General features: G+C 40.3%; 1 protein-coding gene across 4 annotated transcripts in view; it reads right to left on the bottom strand.

Annotated features, from left to right (window-relative positions):
* Positions 1-19,390, bottom strand: part of stox2a (storkhead box 2a) — a 111,159-nt gene that overhangs the window by 8,558 nt on the left and 83,211 nt on the right. For 3 of the 4 annotated variants that reach the window (XM_066718171.1, XM_066718173.1, XM_066718174.1), the window contains exons 2-3: positions 12,435-12,587; positions 2,605-4,894 (exon numbers count right to left, since the gene is read on the bottom strand). In XM_066718171.1, coding sequence (XP_066574268.1) covers positions 2,605-4,894; positions 12,435-12,587 — 2,443 coding nt within the window. Of the gene's footprint in view, positions 1-439; positions 1,184-2,604; positions 4,895-12,434; positions 12,588-19,390 lie in introns of those variants that run through there. The other variant, XM_066718172.1, reaches the window with a different exon arrangement.

The following is a 19,390-nucleotide window of genomic DNA, read 5'->3' as shown; positions in this document are numbered from 1 at the left end:
ACCAAAGTGTGATTTTAGTGTGACCTTGATTGGACACCAATGCCAAAAAACGCTCAGACTATGCTCTGGTGCATTTTAAGAGCTCTCCCAACATGGCTTCTGCTTTAGCCAGGGAGATCTCCAGTTTGGCTTAGCTTGAAGCAAAGTGGAATGCATTCATTATTGTTGTTATTTGTTTTCTTTCTTAGCACAGCACAGATTGCTGCCTGTGCTCAGGGCTGGCATCCGAGTTTCCCTTGGATCGTGAATGGTGAGAAGGATTTGAAAACGAAACAAAGTTGGTAGCATGGGCACTGCTTTGGCTACTGGCTGCAAAAGCCTGGCGTGTGGGGAAGGAAAGGATAGAGAGGGCAGTGCAGCGGGAAGAATAAATCCATATAATAGGAAGCAAGAAGGTTTGGCTAGATTTAGGTGAGACAAACACTACAGGTAAAACTGCTCTATGTAAAAACATACTTTTTTTTTAATAGGCAGCATTTAAACACACCAAAACAGTTCACACAGTCACAAAAAGACAAGAAAAGGTTTCTTAGATACATGCTTGATCTAGCAAATTAATTACATAGGAACAGGTCTTCTGTTTTGTTTCTGGTTTTTGAGTTTGTGATTTTGTTTTATTTTCTGTTTTACATTTTGGAACAATGTTTTTTTCAGCAGCAAAGACAAAAAATAAAATAAAATAGAAAATAAAATAAAATAAAATAAAATAAAATAAAATAAAACAAAACAAAACAAACAAACAAACCAAAAAATGCACACGCTTTGGAGCCAGTTCTTTTGCAGCTCCTTCTTTAACTCATTGATCTTAGAACAGACAAAAGCCATGACACAATATAAGCCACACAAGACTCAAAGCATCTGCTGAGGCTTATATCCGCACAAGAATGGCTTTAATTAATTTTACCTGATGGGTGGATCACAGAGATCTAGGGTGCTTTTGTAACACGGGCATTCACAATGTGTGTTATTCCCCCCCTGGCCACCCCACTAATTTAAACCCAAAAATCAACCAGAACACCCAATTGTTTATAGATATTCTTATATTTCTGGTGCTTTTTAGTTAAATGCCTGTTGTGGAAGTTTTCTTGCAACAGCACAAAAAGGAGCAGGTTGGCTTTGTTTTGTGCTGCGTGTGGCTGGAAAGAGCTGAGGAGGCACTCTCAATGTTGGGTGAACACCAACCCTATGTTGCATAGTGGGAACCAAAGGAAAAACAAAACAAAACAAAACTATTAATCCATGAATCTGTATACACATGTATGTATGTTTCGGTCAATTCACTTAATGCATGTGACATGATCAAACAAAATGTGTTTCTTTGTGGCGTAATTTTTAAGATTTGACCCTTATAGATTTCCAACATGCCCTCGTTATCCCTCTAGATCCATGCCTTCCAACGCATTGAGCTTGATCGTGTCATATGCACACACCCACACATCCACATTTCAAAACATATACATACATACATTCATACATACATACACAGTGCATATATATTCGAAAGATTGTGAGTGTCTTGCAATGGTAGCACCAAGAAATGCAGTTTAAATGACAAGGAAAAGTAATTCCTTTTTAATCTTTTGTTTTCAGTTACAAATTCATGATCACCAGCTGGTTTTGAATTTTAAAATGACTGAACAAGAATTATCAACGTTATTGTTTTTTAAAAACTGATAGACACGGGGAGACGTAAAACTAAGACATATTTTACTCTCCGGATGAAACAACTATAATTCTGTCATTTAGTTTATTTCAATGTGTTGTGAGATGATATATTAGATGCTATGGCAGTAAGTAGTTAGATAAATCTACTGCCTGTGCAGTAAAAAAAAAATGGATTACAATGCCTTACATATAATAATGTAAACAAAATAAAAAAGCAGTATCCATACTGAATACTCTCTCTCTGTATGTGATAAGACAATGCAACATAGGGGGTTACAAAAAATTTCAGTAATACAAAATTCAAGGATTTCACTTAGACTTTGACTGTAAGCATATTGTAGAAAAATCCTGTTTTCTTTGTTTTTTTGATATTCACCAAATTAAACCTGAATTCCAGAAAAAAAAGAAAATCTGCTTTAAAAACATTTGTTATGTGTACATCAATGAAAAGGGTTCATTTTGGAGATACCTGTGGAATTAATGTTATTATTATTGGTATTAACACAAGTTACACACTTTTGTTTTTCATTAGGAAACACAACCAGCGGATTTGACCGCAGTTATTCAAGGGTTAAACAAACAACGATGACAACAACAACAAAACAACTTCCAGAATGATCTTTCAATTCAAGGAACAGCGCAGAGCCAGCACATGTAACACAAAGCAGCGCAGTTGCTTAGTACTTCATATCGTCCCTGTAGGAGGACCGCAGCAGCTCCGCAAAACAACCTGAGTTACCTGTTCTTCTGTGTGGGGGTGATTTTTCTTTTTCTTTTTGTGAATATAGTTAACCTTTGAACTGATATTACTTGTAAAAAACTAAATGAAAACACATATACATCTCATCTATTCATAGAAGCATCCTTTCTAAGCCAGCCACTCTCCACCCCCCCAACAAACTTCTTCTACGTAAACATACTCGACTGTACTCGGCTTACCGTGGAGAGTTAAATCCACTGTCTACTGTAATGCTGCTGCTGTCCATACTGTCAAGTCGGGCGGAATGGGCAGATTTTTGGCTGTTATTGTTGTCGCTTTCCTTTGGGCTCAGGAGGGTGAGGTTCTTCTCGAACTTCCGCTGCAAGTCTCTTTCCTTCTCCCGTTCGAGCAGCCACTGCATGGTTCCCCCACCCTCCCGGGTCTTCTCCTCCTCCGTGTTTTTGTGCGTTCCCTCGTCGGAGTCATCGTCGTCCGACACGTTGTAGTAGTCGAACGAGGGCTCCACCCCGGAGGCCTGGTCTGAGCCCTGCGGAGCCGACGCACCGGGGGAGACGGACAGCAGGCTGGGCTGCTCAAAGTGTTCGCAGTTGCTGAGGACCTCTGCGGATTTCACGTGCTGCGCTTTCCGCAACGTCCCCGATTTCTGGTAGCTGTTTTCTACATAGCCAACAGTCAATGCATTGTGGGGAGGTTTAAACAAAGTGTCCTTGCTAAATATCTCTTTCCTTTTGTCAGCAGCGCCGGGGTCCGCGTTGTTATGTTGGTGCATCAAACGTCCATTTGGTATCGGTTCCGGCGTCTGGCTCGGCACCGGTAAACTCACGCCATTGTGTCCCTTTGTCACGTCCTCTTTATACTCGCAGGACTCCCTGGTGAGGTGTGGGGTCTGCCGGTCTGCCGGAGAGATCTTTTTGACACCATCTGACAAGGTAAGAGTATCGTGATCATTTTTTCCTAGGGGGGAGGGAGCCGTGAGAACAGTTTCGTTGGACGTATTGCACTGAAAGTAATCGTCCGTTGAGGGCTTGGGCGAGCAGGGTTTGAGATCGCTGTAGGACGGTAAACTGTCTCTCATTTTGGACTGTTCCATTGGACTACTACAGACCTTGGAGTCCTCTGGGTTCCCCTTCCCCATGTCAGGCACGCATACCTCAGTGTTGAAGTTAGCAGCAGAAAGCAAGATTCTTTGATAGTGGTGAGCCTGAGAAGGCCTCAATGTACCATCATCGACATAGTAGCGGCCCTGCCCTCTGTCATCAGGGCTGCAGCCTTCGAAGTCCTCCGCTGTCCCAACAGAAGCATCGCCAAGCGGGCCTTTGGAGTTGTCCATCGAGCGAGACCTCTCCTTGGCCTTGCCCGACCTCTCGTTCCGAGATTTCCTGTCCTGGGTGTGGCTGTGGCTGCGGTGGACTTTGGAGTGGGAGGTCCCCCGGGAGGGTTCGGGAAAGGGCATCTCTGTTCTCCTTTTGGCAAGCTCTCCAGACACGTCCCACTCGGGAGTGACCGGGAAGTGTGACTCGACAACGCTGGGGTTGCTGTGCAAAATGAAGTTCTCCCCATTGTGCTCCACAGAGAAGGTGCCGTCGCGCGGAGACCTGACAAGCGAAGCGCTGTAGAAGTCATAATCCCGCTCCCCTGCCAGGTCTAAATGAGAACCCTCCGACGGGTCACCCTTGGATGCCCGGGTCTTACTGTGAGACCGGGATTTGCCGTGGGTTTTCCGATGGCCTCTGCTCCTCTTGCTCCTGGCGCTGTGCTGGGCCGAAGACCCGGCTTTGCTCCTCTGTGCCTTCTCCTCCTCCAGCCTCTTCATCAGTGCCGTGTGCCTCATGACGTTCTCCACCGTGAGGTCGGGGTTGATGCGGCGGATAATTTCCATCTCCACCTCCCTGGGGATAGTGGTTGGTGTGTCCTCGTCTCGCAGGGGCCACTCCTCCGGGGGGAACTGGGCTGAGAAGGTGGCCAGGTGTTTTGTCTTGTCCTTCTTGAAGCTCAGACGGAAGAGCTTGAGCCCAAATTTCTTGGACTGCTTCTCCCCGCTGCTGCCCCCTTCCTTGTGTTTGGTCAGGGTGTCCGTCTTGTACGAGAAATTCACCGTGCTTTTACTCTTTTCGGTGGCGGCGGCCTGGTACAGGGAAGGAGGGCAGTAGGAGTCTTTATGGTCCTTTGGGGACTTCCTCTGGAGGGTGGAGGCATGAATGCTGTGCATGTCATCACGGTAACAGTTATAGGAGTCGCAGTGGTTTTTGTGGTGGGGTCTTTCCCTCACGCAGCCTGAAGCAGAAGGGGTGATAGTTCCAGACTGAGGGGAGGTACATTGCTGCGGTCGGTCAGGTATCCTCTCGTCCAGGTGATACCATTTACTATTGGTCCGTATGAGGGAGGGGGTTATAAAATAAGTCTGTGGGGTAACAATGAAGTAGCCTTCAGGGGTAGGGTAAATCTTCCTCTCCCTTACTAACATGTTTAACGTGTGCCGAAGAATTTCGGGGCTTGGCGTGGGAACACCTAGAAAAAGGAGAGAAAACCAAAATAAAAATCAGCACAAGAATTGTACCAGGCTTTTGTAAAGCTAAATACTTTAATTAAACTGTATCATTCTTGTGGTTGTAAAAAAAGAGGCATACAACAACAACTAGAAGACAAAGCCACCATGTAGTGTAGCAATCTTAAAAATTGGGAGTGACACGTATTATACAGAACTGCACAGCATATGTATCCTTTCAGAAGAGATACGTGGTGTTGTTGGCTGATTCCTATTCACATGACCCAAAATAAAGCACTCAGAAAGACAAGTACACAAATTTTTTTCTATGATCCAACTTTTTCCACACATTATATTGCTACACAGCTGGGATTTATCAGTAACAAACCCTTTTGTTCACACTTTTGTTAAACAATAATGAGCAAAACGAACACTTCTAATCACAGAGGTGATAGTAATTAAATGACTTTCAAATTCTGTTCAGTATTTACTTCATGACTACAGGGAATCTGCAAAATCAAAGGGGAAAAAAGGTCATTGTTAGAATAGGTTTTTCCATAAAGGTTGGCTGGATTGAAGATGGGATGAATTTGCCAGGTGTAACTTATCCCACTAAGCAAAGTACTTGACTTACTATGATCACATTGCCTAGCTATGCACATTGAGCTAAAGGCTTGATTCTAAATGCTAAACACAGGGGTAAATAAATAGAGAGACTATGGTGTTTCGTCCCTACATACATTTTAAAAGACAGCCATGCTTTGGAGCATACTATCATTAGAAAATTAATAATAGAATCAGAGCCACAAGGTAAAAGCAGTTTTGTTTAAATGTATGTAGTCTTGAGTCACCCTTTAAGTCACTATATTCTGTTGCAGCTTCGGCACTCTCTCAGGGTTGACCCAGAAGGACTGTCTGAGTGTCTGAGGCAATGAGGTTGCCCCCTGCCACCAACACAGCTCTCTGTTCCAGCGTCTCCCCTTGTCCTTCAGTTGCAACCCTGTGCTTCACTTCCCAGTCGAAGCAGTGAAGGTATTTCTTTCTATTACATCATGATGTCCTTTTAGCCGCTCCAGCGTGATGCAACATCTCAAAGTCAACTGCAGGATTTCAGCCGCAGCCTCCGGCACCATCGTATCGACACTCTGTATTGTAAATGTATTTCATTCTCCGAAAAAAGGGCTTCGTGGCCAGGTAGGCCAGCCTCATTTCTTATAAGCATTGAACAATCTCTCTGAATGCACGAGTGTCTGGAGAATTTGGTTTAAAGTCTTTTATCCCCCCCTCCCCCCCGTTGTCCTCATATGCTTTATAATTCTATGATTATTAAAGACGTTCTGTGTAGACATTTCGGTTAGCTGTTGTAGTCTGGGCACTTGAAAACCGTCCTGATAATGGAAAACATTTCAGAAAGGATCATTGTCTTCTTGAGCATAATCAATAATCAATAAGCAAAACACTACTACACACTGACTGGTAAATATGGCTCTGCTGAAGCTGAAATCAGACATCCAAAGGATTATTGCTTAGTCTGTTCAGCGCTAGCTTGCAAGCAGGCACATGCAGATGCACAGATGGATAGTGCAACAGAGGTCTAAAGCTTAAAAGCATTGTCTCGAAAAAATACTAAATGAAATCAGCCCGCATTTCGGCAGACGTTTATCATTCCATAGAGCTACACTTCACCCTGAATAACTCAGTGGGCTCGATGTGACTTTGCAGGCAAAAGTAGTCGTTCAATTAAGCTGGGGTGCAGCAGGAAGGTCACAGAACTATGCGGCTTTTAAGTACAGCTTGTTTAAAAATGCTTACTGCATTACTGTGATCTGTAAAGCTTGTATTTCAATCTAATTTTACAGTACCATTTCAGAAAAAAAACCATTGTGTGTACTTTGGAAGGGAGGAATGTTTGAGTAAACATTGCCTGACATTTGGTATAGAATGGAAGATGTTTTTAAGAGCTATGTGCTGATAGTACAGTCTGTGGAGCTGCATTATGGGTAGAATAATGACAGGGATGATAAATAACACAAGGCTGAAATGTTGATCAGAACCAGCTGTGAAGACAGAAGTGTTACCGTACAAGGGACACCCCAAAAACAAAGATGTTCTTTGGCTCAATTTACCATCCATTCAGAACATTTCAAGACTAACCCATACTGGCATGGTAATAATCACACACTGCCAGAGCTGTATGCAGAAAAATCTAATTAAAAAACAAAAGAAAGAAAGAACATATGTAAAGCACATACTGAGTCCATGTTTTAAATTAAAATTAATTTTCCATAACCATTCTAGGCAAAATAGTAGGACAATTTGTGGTGAAAACACTGCAGTTAAGTCTGAAAATTAAGCATTCTTAGCGTATTATTGTGAAACAGAGACTAATATTACGTCCTTTGTAACATAGGATAAATGCTGCTGCCTTGACATACACGAAAGTGAGTCTGATACAGATGATACATACATGGGTGTAACAGCTGTTGCAAATCCATTCGTTTCTTCCCTATCAGACAGGTCTGGTTTGATCGTCACTGAAAACACTAAATTATGCTAAATTATGGGTGCGGGGAAAGCATCAGATATACACAAGGCTTTTGATGCCGAAACAATGCTATTGAAACGTGACAATTGAAACCGGTGATCATGTCACCATGATGTGAAGGGAAGAAAAGATAAATTGTTTTTATGACTGAAACACTTATTCCCCCCACCGCCAACCTCCCTGCAGTTCTTCCCCCCCTAATCCATTCCATATCCCCCATATTTCATGAAAACCTTTCTTAAACCAGCTTTCTGGAGCAAAATAAATGTTAACATCTACCGATCAGCCTACATTTTTCTATTCTGAAGCAAGCAGATTTTTTTTTTTTTAACAAATCCTTGTTTTCAAGAAAAAGTAGAACATTTTTTTGTCAATCTTAGAAGCCATTCAGAACGAGAATCTCAGGTTTAAAGGTAATGCTTTTGTATTCTCTACTCTGAAAGACAGTGTGAATACAATGTTAGTAGGAGCAAAATACTACATTATTAGAGATAAAAATGGAAAGAGAAGAATGTCACATCACTGTCAAACAATTAGTCTTATTATTATCATAATATTTAATGTGCATTTGTGTCTTTTCAATATAATCAGTTTTCACTTTTCAAGATTTCTTGTTGCTGTTATAATACCTTTATTTGTAGTTGATTTGATATAGTACTGAAAGTTTGCACATAAGTATTCAGTCAAAGCTTAGATTTGACAAAAATGAAAAAACAATGTAACCCAACCTGGCTAAGCAAAATAAACAGACTCAGGACTGTCAAAATCACTCTCACTTTTAGGAGCTGCATTGCCAGACTACTTGTGTGAATAGGGTTTACTGAATGTTTGAAAGGTACTGACTGGCGGCATATGTTGTAAAAACACAGAAAGCATATTTTTAAAGTGCATGGCTTAGCACATAAAGGAAGGCAAAAACCCAGACCGTACATAGCGCAGCATGCATAACCCAAATCTAAATGCTTAATAATGCAAGCTTGACAAACAGTGCAGACATTACGCAAGCGGCAAAGACCCATGCAAATTTACCACGGCAAACATAGTCTGTACTAAAAAAGAAAAAAAAAAAAGCATGACGGAAGACAGATAAGTACACTACAGTGATTCCACCAGTAGTACTGAGGCTTTCATGGGTTCACTTCAACAGCATACCGAATTCCCTGACATATGAATTAATAAAACAAATAAATAAACAATTAAATAATAAAGAGTACTAATTTTAACTGTACGGTCATCAATATTCAAAGTGATGATATTTTTCTCCTAAATTAAATGGGACAAGAGTGACCCCCCACCAAACTCTCCCGGGGAAACAGAAACGAAGGCAGTGTTTTTCAGGGGCATTACAAACGCACGACTGAAAGATTTTAAAAAGGACAAGAGACAATTTTTATTTAAATTTCGCCACATGTGGTCAATTGCGCTACATTTTTACACCAGAGTTCTGCAAGGCTTTGTTGCATCAGCCACCCAAGCCTGTCAAATGTAAGCAAATCTTTTTTTTTGTTCGCTGCGTGAAAGATAACCAAATGATTTCCCTCACCAGTGAAGCATCTGCCCAAAAACACACTTCTTCCAATGGGACAAGCACACCCAGTCTACATTAATGGTGGAGTGCTGGGGTTGTAGGAAGGTCCAACTCTGGCCTAGTTACAATGTCTATTTAGCTCAAACCTCCTCGTCGGTCTAACCGTTATACACAAAACACACCCTACTCGTGCTGCGCTTTCCATTTTCGCTAGACAGGGTTAAATGTTGCCTGCGATTACATCATACTGGTTTAGCTGCCATACTGACATGATGCAACCATGAAACTTTGGCTTTTTTCTAAAAGGATAATTTTTTTTTTATCCTACTACTTTGGTTGTCGTCCGCTCTGCTGAGTCGTTCGTAATAATGGGTTGTGGCGTGTAGCTACGTGGTGGTGCCCATTTGTACGTCTCATCTGTGAAGACACCAAAGTGAACTGAAAGGGGAGTCCGTCGGGGGGGGTGTTGTGCGGGGTTCTTCGAATGCTGTCATCGAGGGGCACAATCCAATAGGTTGTACGGCTCTGTTGCGATTCTCAGCGGCATTAGATACGGGACGGAAGTCAAACTGGGTGAAATAAGTACCCAAAAAATATATATATTTATACATATATTTTAGCATTATTTAGATGTGTTGTTTGTTTTGTGTGTTTGTTTTTAATTTGGAATCTTCAATTCACTCCATTCATGCCATTTTAAACCCAATTTGGAATCCCAGTTAGTTGGCCAATAGCACTCCATGTTTCTTCAAGAGGGACGAGACGATGCAACGCCTATTTTTCACACTGCAAGCCCAGGATGCCCAAAGCCACTGGGTTTGGAGACCAGTTCAGTCCCGGTTAAAGGACACAACCTGAGTTCTGAGGGGAGGCTTGACCAGGTTGCATGCCTTGGTAACTTATTTAACTTTTTTACTGTCATGCTGCTTTAATTTACTGCTCCCCACACATCCCTCTCTTTTCTCCTCATCATAAAATTGTCAGTGCTTATATTCCTCCATAAACAGTCTAATCTAATGTTAAACTAAACTGTTGTCATATCTTTTCAACCTTAATTTCTAAAGTATGGCTGAAAATAAACAATCAGGAGTCACTGTTCTTCGTAACTGTTTTTTTGTCTGCTTTTCTGTAAACACTGGTTAAACATGATACTTCTTTAACACAATGACATTTTAACTGAAGCGGCTTGAAATGGATCTAGAGCCCCTTATGAAAATTTAAAAGGCTGTTTATTTCATTAGAACAACAGTAGAACTGAATTGTTTTAATTACAGATACTAGCTCTGGTATTAGGTGTTCCTTTCAGTAAAATATTGTCTACAATAATAATAAGACCACTAGAAAAAAAATGTTTTTTACTAGGAATGATGCACACATTTATTCCCTTTTAATTATGACTGACATTAAGGTATGTAATGTCAATTATCAGATATCCACAGCACTGTTTTCTAGTAGAATAAAAATAAATGTCCAACAGTGCAGAGAGGTCCGAATACGGATGATGAAAATAGTCCAGAAAGTGTCCTGACTGGACATTTGAAATGTCCAAAAAACTGATTTGTATGTATTTGTAGTATGTTTATCTAACATACCGTAGCTTTAAAATGGTATAAATCAGACATAATGAATTACGTTAACCAGTCTGAAACTAATCTGAGGTAAAAATATAAACCTTCTCATACTTGACATGGATATACTTTTTTTACCCTACCATTATTTGATCTTTCAAAAAAGTATTGTACTGAAAAATATTTTAAAAACATCCTGAGTAAAAATGCTGGAATGAAACAAGGAACATATGTCATACAGGGAAATCTGTGTTTTAAGGATTGAAAATGAAAAGTTACATGGGAGTGTTGCGGGGGTCTGGAACAAAACTACCTCAACCGTGAAGCTACAGACGATTCTCCGAGTTCCTTCAACAAACAACTGCAGGGAATTCTGGGATCGATTAGCTACTTACTATAAACCAAACAGGCAGAAGTGCTTTCATCTGTAACTTTTCTTATGTTCCACCCCGCCCCCCTTAAAAAAAAAATCTATTTGAAGACAGAATTAATCCCAGAAACGAGAGATGTTACCTTAGCAAAACAATATGAATCTACAGGAGAAATATGTTTAAATTATTACTCTTTTAAAAGCAACATTTTTGTTCCCCTTTCACAAAGAGCTGTGGTTAAGTTTCTATTGTTTGAAGTTTCATCTTGAAAGCACAGTGGAGAACCTAAAGGCAGGCATAGTTTGTTAGTAGTGGGTTATGAAAACGAACAGCATAATTACACTCTTCGACCACAATGCTATATAAAAGCAAACAGATTTAAATCTAGACGTCTGGACCTGAAATAAAAGTATGTTAAATTGTAACATCTGATAAAAAATGTCAGGAGACAGGGTCTTGGCAAAATGCAAAATGTATTCTAGAGTACATTTTCACTGGATTTTCTAGCAGCCCCTCCAACCAAGTTATATCTGGTCTATCAAATTACCCTGATAAAATGGCACATGGTTTTAATCAGGAAAAAAGCATTTGAAAAAGGTTGCCAAAAGGAAGTTTATGTCCCAGCATTTGTAGTAAAAAAATAAGATGTGAAAAACAATGTCAAGTGAGCCACAAAGCAGCAAAAACACCAAGCATTACTACATTTGAACTCACACAGGCCCACATTCATGAAACTTTAACATCATGCTGAAAACATTAGCGTGGCATGAATAATAGACACATAAGGAAAAGAGAATACGGTTCACCAAATGCTTTTATGATTGTGCCCACGAGAAGGCCAGTCATGGCAATCCAACTGGCTTCTCTGCAAGTGCACATGCTCACACTTTGACCTGTTCTGCTAGAGCTCTGGACCAGATTAGACATTTTAGTCAGTGATTTAACTCGTCCAATTTCTGTGGACAGTTAGCAGTTATCCCCAGCAGTCAAAGGAGGAAAGAGAATATGAGTAAATATTCATTGGAGAAACACAATGGTGATACCCCTTCACTCTACAACAGCTTTTCTCCTTCTAGAATGCAGTTAACAGACTAAAGGTTTGACACAAAATAGTTATTTAATAATAATTAAAAGGGTGGAATGAATATTAGATATCTATGTAGGCCTCGAGCATTGGAATTGCAAGTCTTATCATGGTTATTGGTTGCAAGAGCAATAACAATTTCCTTAATACAGAACTAAATAACTTGAAAAGACCCTAAAAGCACAGGGTCTACTTTTACTTTTGGATATTTTACTAGAGTCCCCTCTGAAAAAAATTTCTGTGGATGCCTACAGAATGTATTTGCACTTTGTGTAGGCTAGTGCTCAAAGCAACATGCTGCCAACCTCACGAAATACAAGGACTTTCAATCACATGGACCTACTTTGTACAACATATCAGAACCTGCATAACAGCTTTGAGAGGAAAAGCTTTGAAAGACTGTAGAGCCAGTGTGGCCAAGTGTAAGCAAAATATAGAACATATTTTTAAAAGAAGGCATCCTGTACCTGGGAAACAAGTTGCTAAGTGCTCCATGAGGGCATCTTGGGTGACGGGTTTCCGTGCCGAGTTCATTGCCGAGATGGCCAAACACAGGATTTCCCCCAGTGGGATAAACTGCGACTGGCTGATCGGAGACATACTGATGGGTGACACATCACCTGCAAGGAAAACAAGCAGAGAAACATGTCAGTGAGGGTTGCTAAAAACGACTTGAGTTGGAGAACAGCAAAAACAGGCCCAAACCTCAGACAAAATGTCACATAAAAACTTACTATATAAGGGATTGTAAAGCCACCAGATTTCTGCTGTTATTTTGGAAGAAATGTGCCATAAATATATGATACACCACAAAATGTGATGTATCCAATCATGTGCATCATATACATTTAGCTCTGAATGTCTGAACACCGTCACTGTAACAGTTCAAATATTTGTACTCTTCCAAAAAGCTCCTGTAGTTTAGGCAGTAGTTTAGATGCATTATCTATGTGTCACTATACTCTTATAGGCAGTGAAAAAGAGACTTGGGTTCAAATTAAAATTGTATTCTTCGCTTATTCATAAAAGTGAGACCAAACTACAGCTCTACCAATTCATTGAAGACACACTTGCTGGTTCCTGATCTTCTCCACCGGGTGACAGTATACAAGTAGATGTAAAAATCACACATATGGGAGATTGACTGAGCTGAATTGATAGTAATTGTTCGAGCTATGATTTATAGGAGCATATCAGTTAAAGCAACAGACACACAGCAATACATCTGCACACCAACCAACCAAACCCTAATCAGGAACTGCCATCAGCTTCTTATTTCAGCATGCAACAATGAAAATCTGAAAATGGGTTTCAACTCTTAAATCAACTGAATAATGGTTACTATTTTGTTTACTATTTTACTTCATAAAGGCTTAAAGGAGGTGAACAGCCTTCACTGTCACAGAAAATAAAACAAACTTTCTTCTTTCAGGTTTTGATAAGCGAGTTAAATCAAGACACATCCCTTCCAGAATAAATGACAAACTGTTGGCCCCATTGACAGGAAAATATGCATTACAGAGGGTAACCAAACACTGATAATTCCTCTCATCATACAGAGGGCATGGGGCCCAGAAACATGTTAAGCGTATCTCTATCATATTAACAACAGTAACTTTGCGCTGCATCCGCCTGAGGTATATAAAACCCCTGACAGCCCACAAGTCACCTCTTGCACGGCAGTGTGTAGTTAGACAAAGACTGTCAGCTTCGATTAAACATTCCCAGCAACTCCTTGTCTTACACAGCCTTTGTGCTTTCCTTGCTTCCAACACCTGGTCTTTCTGTCTGCAATTGGCTTTGTAATCTGATGGATTTGAAAGCTTGTCCTTCACTGGACTAGGCCTGCTTTCGAAAAGTCTGCCTTCTGTCTCTCGGGTCAAGTCCCCAGCCCGTCGCAGAAAGAATGTGGACTCGTCTATCTATAGAAGGGGTGCAGCTCAGAAACAAAAATAGGCAGCAAATCTCACACTGTCTGGCACTACAGTGGCATCTTTCTTAAATGTCTGTTCTACTCCCGCTATTCAGCTGTACTTTATGTGCTATATTGCTAAATCTTGTACGCCATTCTTTCCCTCTCCATCCAAATCTTAGAATTGTGTATTATTTTCAATATCACTACAACCTCAGCACTTGGTTCAGTTGCTTGTTGAATGTGAGTTGCCTTGGACATCAGCCACCACCACACAAAAACAGGAACAAGAAAACTATTTTGTGTGAGAACAGAAAAAATAGGTAGGGCTTGAAGTTCTCAGTGTTTATTTACCTTATCATTGAAAAACCTAATCAGTTATTGTTGAGGCGTATCTACATCTAAATTAACATGGAAATTGTTTAATTTGTGGTTGAGAAAAATGCACAACAAGAAAATGGACACCTTGGTAACGGAATCAGGCAACATGCCAACATGCAAGAAGAAATTGCCAGTTATTATAGGATAGTGGGGAAACACGGGACACCATGTGATCAAACATAAATGGTGAAAACGTTGAGAACAGATAGGCATGACTTCATAGGAAAGCACAGGTAAATATTTGAGGTGAGAAGACAAGATCAATAAGTTGGCCAGGCCTGGGAAGCAGGTCGGGCAAATCAGCGAGAAAGAGAAACTCAGCTGTCCGTGATGAAACAGTATTAAATGGCTGGCCTTGGGAAGATAGCCTGAAGAAGGGTGGACAAGGGCAGAGGAGAAGTGAGCATAAACATGAAAGGGCAGGGGCCGGGTGAGGAGGGCGAAGACACACTACGGAACGTGGTTGAAGTAATTGAATCCGCGGATTATTCTAGACAGCCTGTGAAAAGCAAATACACAAATACAAGACTTAACCTGGGTATGTAACTGACCCAGTAACGCAGACTTGAGCCAGTCAGAGGTCGAACTGCAGGCGCCAGCCAGTGCCAAAAGGAATGACAGAAAAGCTTGTAAAGCCATGGCAGCAAAGGGGAGGCACAGTGCCGATTTAATACAAACAGTACAGGATTAGTCTCTGTAACGCTCAGGTGGAACAGCAGCACAGGAAGTAAGTCCACCTCAAGTGCTAGACCCAAAAAGGGACAGTTTATGTTGTTATAAATTGTTTGGAAAATCACAATGTATTTTACCAATTAATCGATGAATTGTAATTTAATTAATTGTTAGTAAGCCTAGTTCACAATAATCAGGCCCTGCACAAACAAACAAAAAAGATAACCTGCAGTGATTTGGAACCAAATTAACAGGAAACTGCATACAAATGCTTTAAAATGTCATTGATTATTAGGCCCATAACCTTTTCCCTTAAATATTTATTCAGAGAAAAATATTCTCATTTAGAAATACAGAAAAAAACATCAGACCAGGCCTAGAAACTCATGAAACAAAATAATATTGCACTCTCGACTCACTTTGTCCATCCATTTCTTTACTTACAGAATAAAAGGAATCAATCCTTCCCCTTCAGGTATTTTTTCTATTTAGTTTAATTCCATATTTCATTAACATATATTATGAAAACATGATTTGATATTCACAAGTTACAATCAAATCAAATGAGGTTCATATATGTATTTCTTATGAGCATTTAAAATCAGGACAACTCTCTTTTTGTACCTTTACAATGGGGTGGCCACTCAAAAAGACACAGAACATATATCCATATATTTTTGCAGTGAGTTACCCAAATTAAAAATATGAAAAAAAGTTATGAAATTAAGTCTATTGAGCCTTAAACTATTTCTGGACTATTTTTAAGTCTTTACACACGCCGTCTGGAAACTGAGCAGCTGACTGGGGTATGTGCCATTTGCGCTGAAAACAACAGTCACTCAGCATAGTCTTTCAGTTCAAGGTGTGATACAAACTTTTGCTTTGTGCCCTGCATCGCACGCGTGGCACTACTGTCCCCAGCACGTCTCTCAGTGGAATGCAGGTGAATGAAAGCTCAAATAACTTGGCTAATTAAGATGGATTAGTGAAGAGGTGGATAGTGGTATGACAGAGTTCAAGAGATAGGATGCACAAGTATCACAATGTCTGCTACTTGCCCCTCAGGCTCAGGGGAATCACCTGTGCTCAGTGTCGAAGCGATTTCAAGAACAGAAATTCCTTGGATTGTGCAGCTTCCAAACAAGGGCAGATACCAGTTGCCTTTTTCAGTGTCCCTTCACCTAAGAAAACACTCTTTCCCCTTATTCACCCCTGTCAGCAAATATTATGCTGGTATGAACCTGCATTGAGAGCTTTTAGAAAGCACTAAGCAAGATCCATTGCTCTCCCAGAACACGAAATCCAACCTGGCTTCATAAAAGCCTCCAAAGTAAACAAACAAAATCCTAGGCCGAAGAAATCACGGTCTCTAACTGTGTAACTAAGATATGTTAAACTGCATTGCTTTGTTTCTCACAGCAGTGCTGAATTTCAGGCAAACAAAACACCTACGACAAACAACAAAATTAACAAAAACTTTGTGCATAACAAAGAGTGACAGAGAAAAGGCCTGTAGAGGACGGAGACGTTCAAGCCCTTTGGATACTTTATGTTGTGCTTGCGAAAAGAAAATGTATTTTCCTGGGTTTACTAGCCCTTTGCAAAAAGAAGGTCAGGAAACTCCTAATCCCACAGGTTTAGACCAGTAGGGCATCGGCCAATCACAGGTGTGCCGCGGAAGTATATACAATTTCCCATTTATCTTGAATAAATACAATTCTACCAGAATCAAATGAGCCTTTCTAAAAGGGGATTGCCAGGAGTTAAGTCAAGTCAAGTAGGTGTGCCTGCATCTCTAAAGCGTTGGGGAAACACTGATCTAGACAACAACCTTCCTTCCATAGGATTCTATGCAGTATAACGGGACATACTGGTTTTACAATGGGTCAGTCTGTGGACTATCAATTAAAGGCACTGGAGCAAATAATGAAAGAAAAATAAAACCCTGATTCTCCCGGCACATAAACCAGTGTTGCAGGTCAGACTGCTTCTGTGGAGAATATTAAGTGTCCGCTGCTCCAGGGTGAAAGAGCGCGCAATGCATTCTGTATCTAGAGGTGTTTACAGGCTATAGCAACATAAGCTTTGAGTAAGGAAACCCACATGGCGTTCGCATAGATAATTGTACCTTGATGACTTGATGACAAGGCAGTTGCCACTAGTAACATCTACAATCGCAGGTTGTGATTATAAAGTAAGCCCTTTCACTCAGCCCAATCAATTAATATACCAAGATCTTATTTACCTACATTTATTGATGGCAATGTGATAGGATTGTAATGAAGTCATTTCTGATGATGGACCCTTTCTTGTTCATAACCTCCTTGGTGTCAAAATGTTAAAAAAGACATCAGGCAACACGTTTACAGAAGCCTCTTCTTTATATTAGTAAGTGTGAGCTAAATCGAGTTTTGGTTCTTTACTGGGACAACTCACATACAATGGAAATGATCAGACTTGCACTCTCCTTAGATTTACTGGCAACGAAAACACCTTTTCCTTCCACATCCTGCCCGAGTCATTACAGCTCTCTTTTAAGCAGTTTCTGAACTCTGAAAAATTCTGCCTGGTTTTACAATTTACAGAATGCTTCAAGCCAAGTCAGGAAGGTTAATCTTCGTATCTACAGAGACTTGCCGTCTTGTTCAGACGTGTTTAAAGTTTCTTTTTTTGGGGGGGGGAAACGACAGGGATGAGATCCTATGCTCCCAAAATGTACTCAAGATTGAAATACATTTGAGTGGCATAAACAAAAAAAACCTGTTAACATTCAGACTACAGGTTTCAACTATATTTGGATGGCAGAGCGTCTATTGACTTCCTTGGGCCTAGCTTGTGTCTTCTGATGGGAAGAATACAAGCATCAGGGTGTCTCTAATAACTGCAGGTTGACAATGGCAATAACTGTGGATTTTGCATTTAGGCCATGATATTGTGTATCATTTTGGCATTTTGTATGATTTTCAGTTGAACAGCTTTCAGAATATTTGTACATGTTTTAAGTCATGTCTATGTACATGTTTTAATAATATCAATGTCTAACAATTGGTAATACCAACACTTTTAAATACAGTCAAGTTCTGAGTATCTGAGCTTAAATAATAAACAAAAGTAGAGCAGAATGCTTCCAAAAAATACAGCACTTGCTTCATTGTAGTTTCAAACCCCTTCCAGCCAAACCGTTCCCACTGAAAAACAAAACCAATCATTTTCCCCCCTTAAGGCAAGCTTTGAGTGAGAGGCTGTCTTTGACATGCAACAGGTATGGAAAAACACGTAGGAAAGATGTTATGGGATGAGGATATCATTTTAAATGTCCACATTTGTTATTCATGATTGACATGTTATCGTTAATGATACTGCTTTTTTATATGCCTGATAAAATTAGTATGGGTGAAAAAAATCATAGGGAGACCTGGAAAAGAAGAGATTGGCCAATATTTGAGGTATGAAGAATTCTTGATGTTGTCTGCACTCACTACTCGCTTTCAATAGTGCTACTACAAAATAATATCACTACTACTACTAATAAAAATAATCCATTATCAATATGTTAAAACATGTGATATATGTTTAATATAGCATAGCACCCGCCCTAACCTGAGGTTATCTGAGGGGCTGCTCAAACAGACTCATAAGTGGCTCATCCATTAAAGGCATCTGTTTGGAGTGCAGGATGTACCCTATAGCCTGTTGATCCACGGTTTAAAACAGCTTTAGGCCTAGAGTTGCCATTTGCCCCCATAATCCTGGGACACTGTGAGACAGATTAGGATTTTAAAGTTGCCCTGAAAGTGAATTAAATTATGGTGTTAATTGAGAAGTATACCGTTGCTTAACTGATATAACTGCTTAATTATTACACAGGGCCTGAAAATACAAAAATCCTCTCCGAATGATGCATCTGCGTTGCCGGTTTTACGTTTTCCTTTTAATTGACCCTTTACACTTTGCCAAGATTGTGAAAGCTGCAATTTAGCATGTATTGATTAATGTATACCTCTAATTTGCACTGATTGCCAATCTAATTAGTTAATCTGCAAATGGCACAGAGGGCAGCCAATTACATCTTTGATCAGCAGTTGGTGCAAGTTGAGACAACATAATTTAAGGCAAGGTAACCGGTAATTTTAAAAAACTGGGATCACGGCAGATTTTAAAACTGAACTTGAAATCTCCATCTGCTTAAAATTATGAATAAACTCTGAATTGGCATTATCATTTTGGAGTTTGGTTGGAACAAAACCTGGGTCCCCATGATGGGCTGAGAACTCCTGGTGTGATCAAGAGATTTCCTCATTTGATGTTAGTGTCGTGCTGCTGGCCTAGAGTGCATGAGGAAATCTACAGTTCCCACAATGCACAATTCAGGGGACATGAGTGTTTCTTCATTTGTACAGAGCTGGTGCAGGGGTGGAAGAACTGTAACACCAGGTTGAAAAGTCACCAGCAAACTGA

The sequence above is a fragment of the Amia ocellicauda genome, chromosome 12 (assembly GCF_036373705.1).
Source record: "Amia ocellicauda isolate fAmiCal2 chromosome 12, fAmiCal2.hap1, whole genome shotgun sequence".
NCBI classification, from domain to species: Eukaryota; Metazoa; Chordata; class Actinopteri; order Amiiformes; family Amiidae; genus Amia; species Amia ocellicauda.
This window is presented reverse-complemented; position numbering and strand designations above follow the sequence as displayed.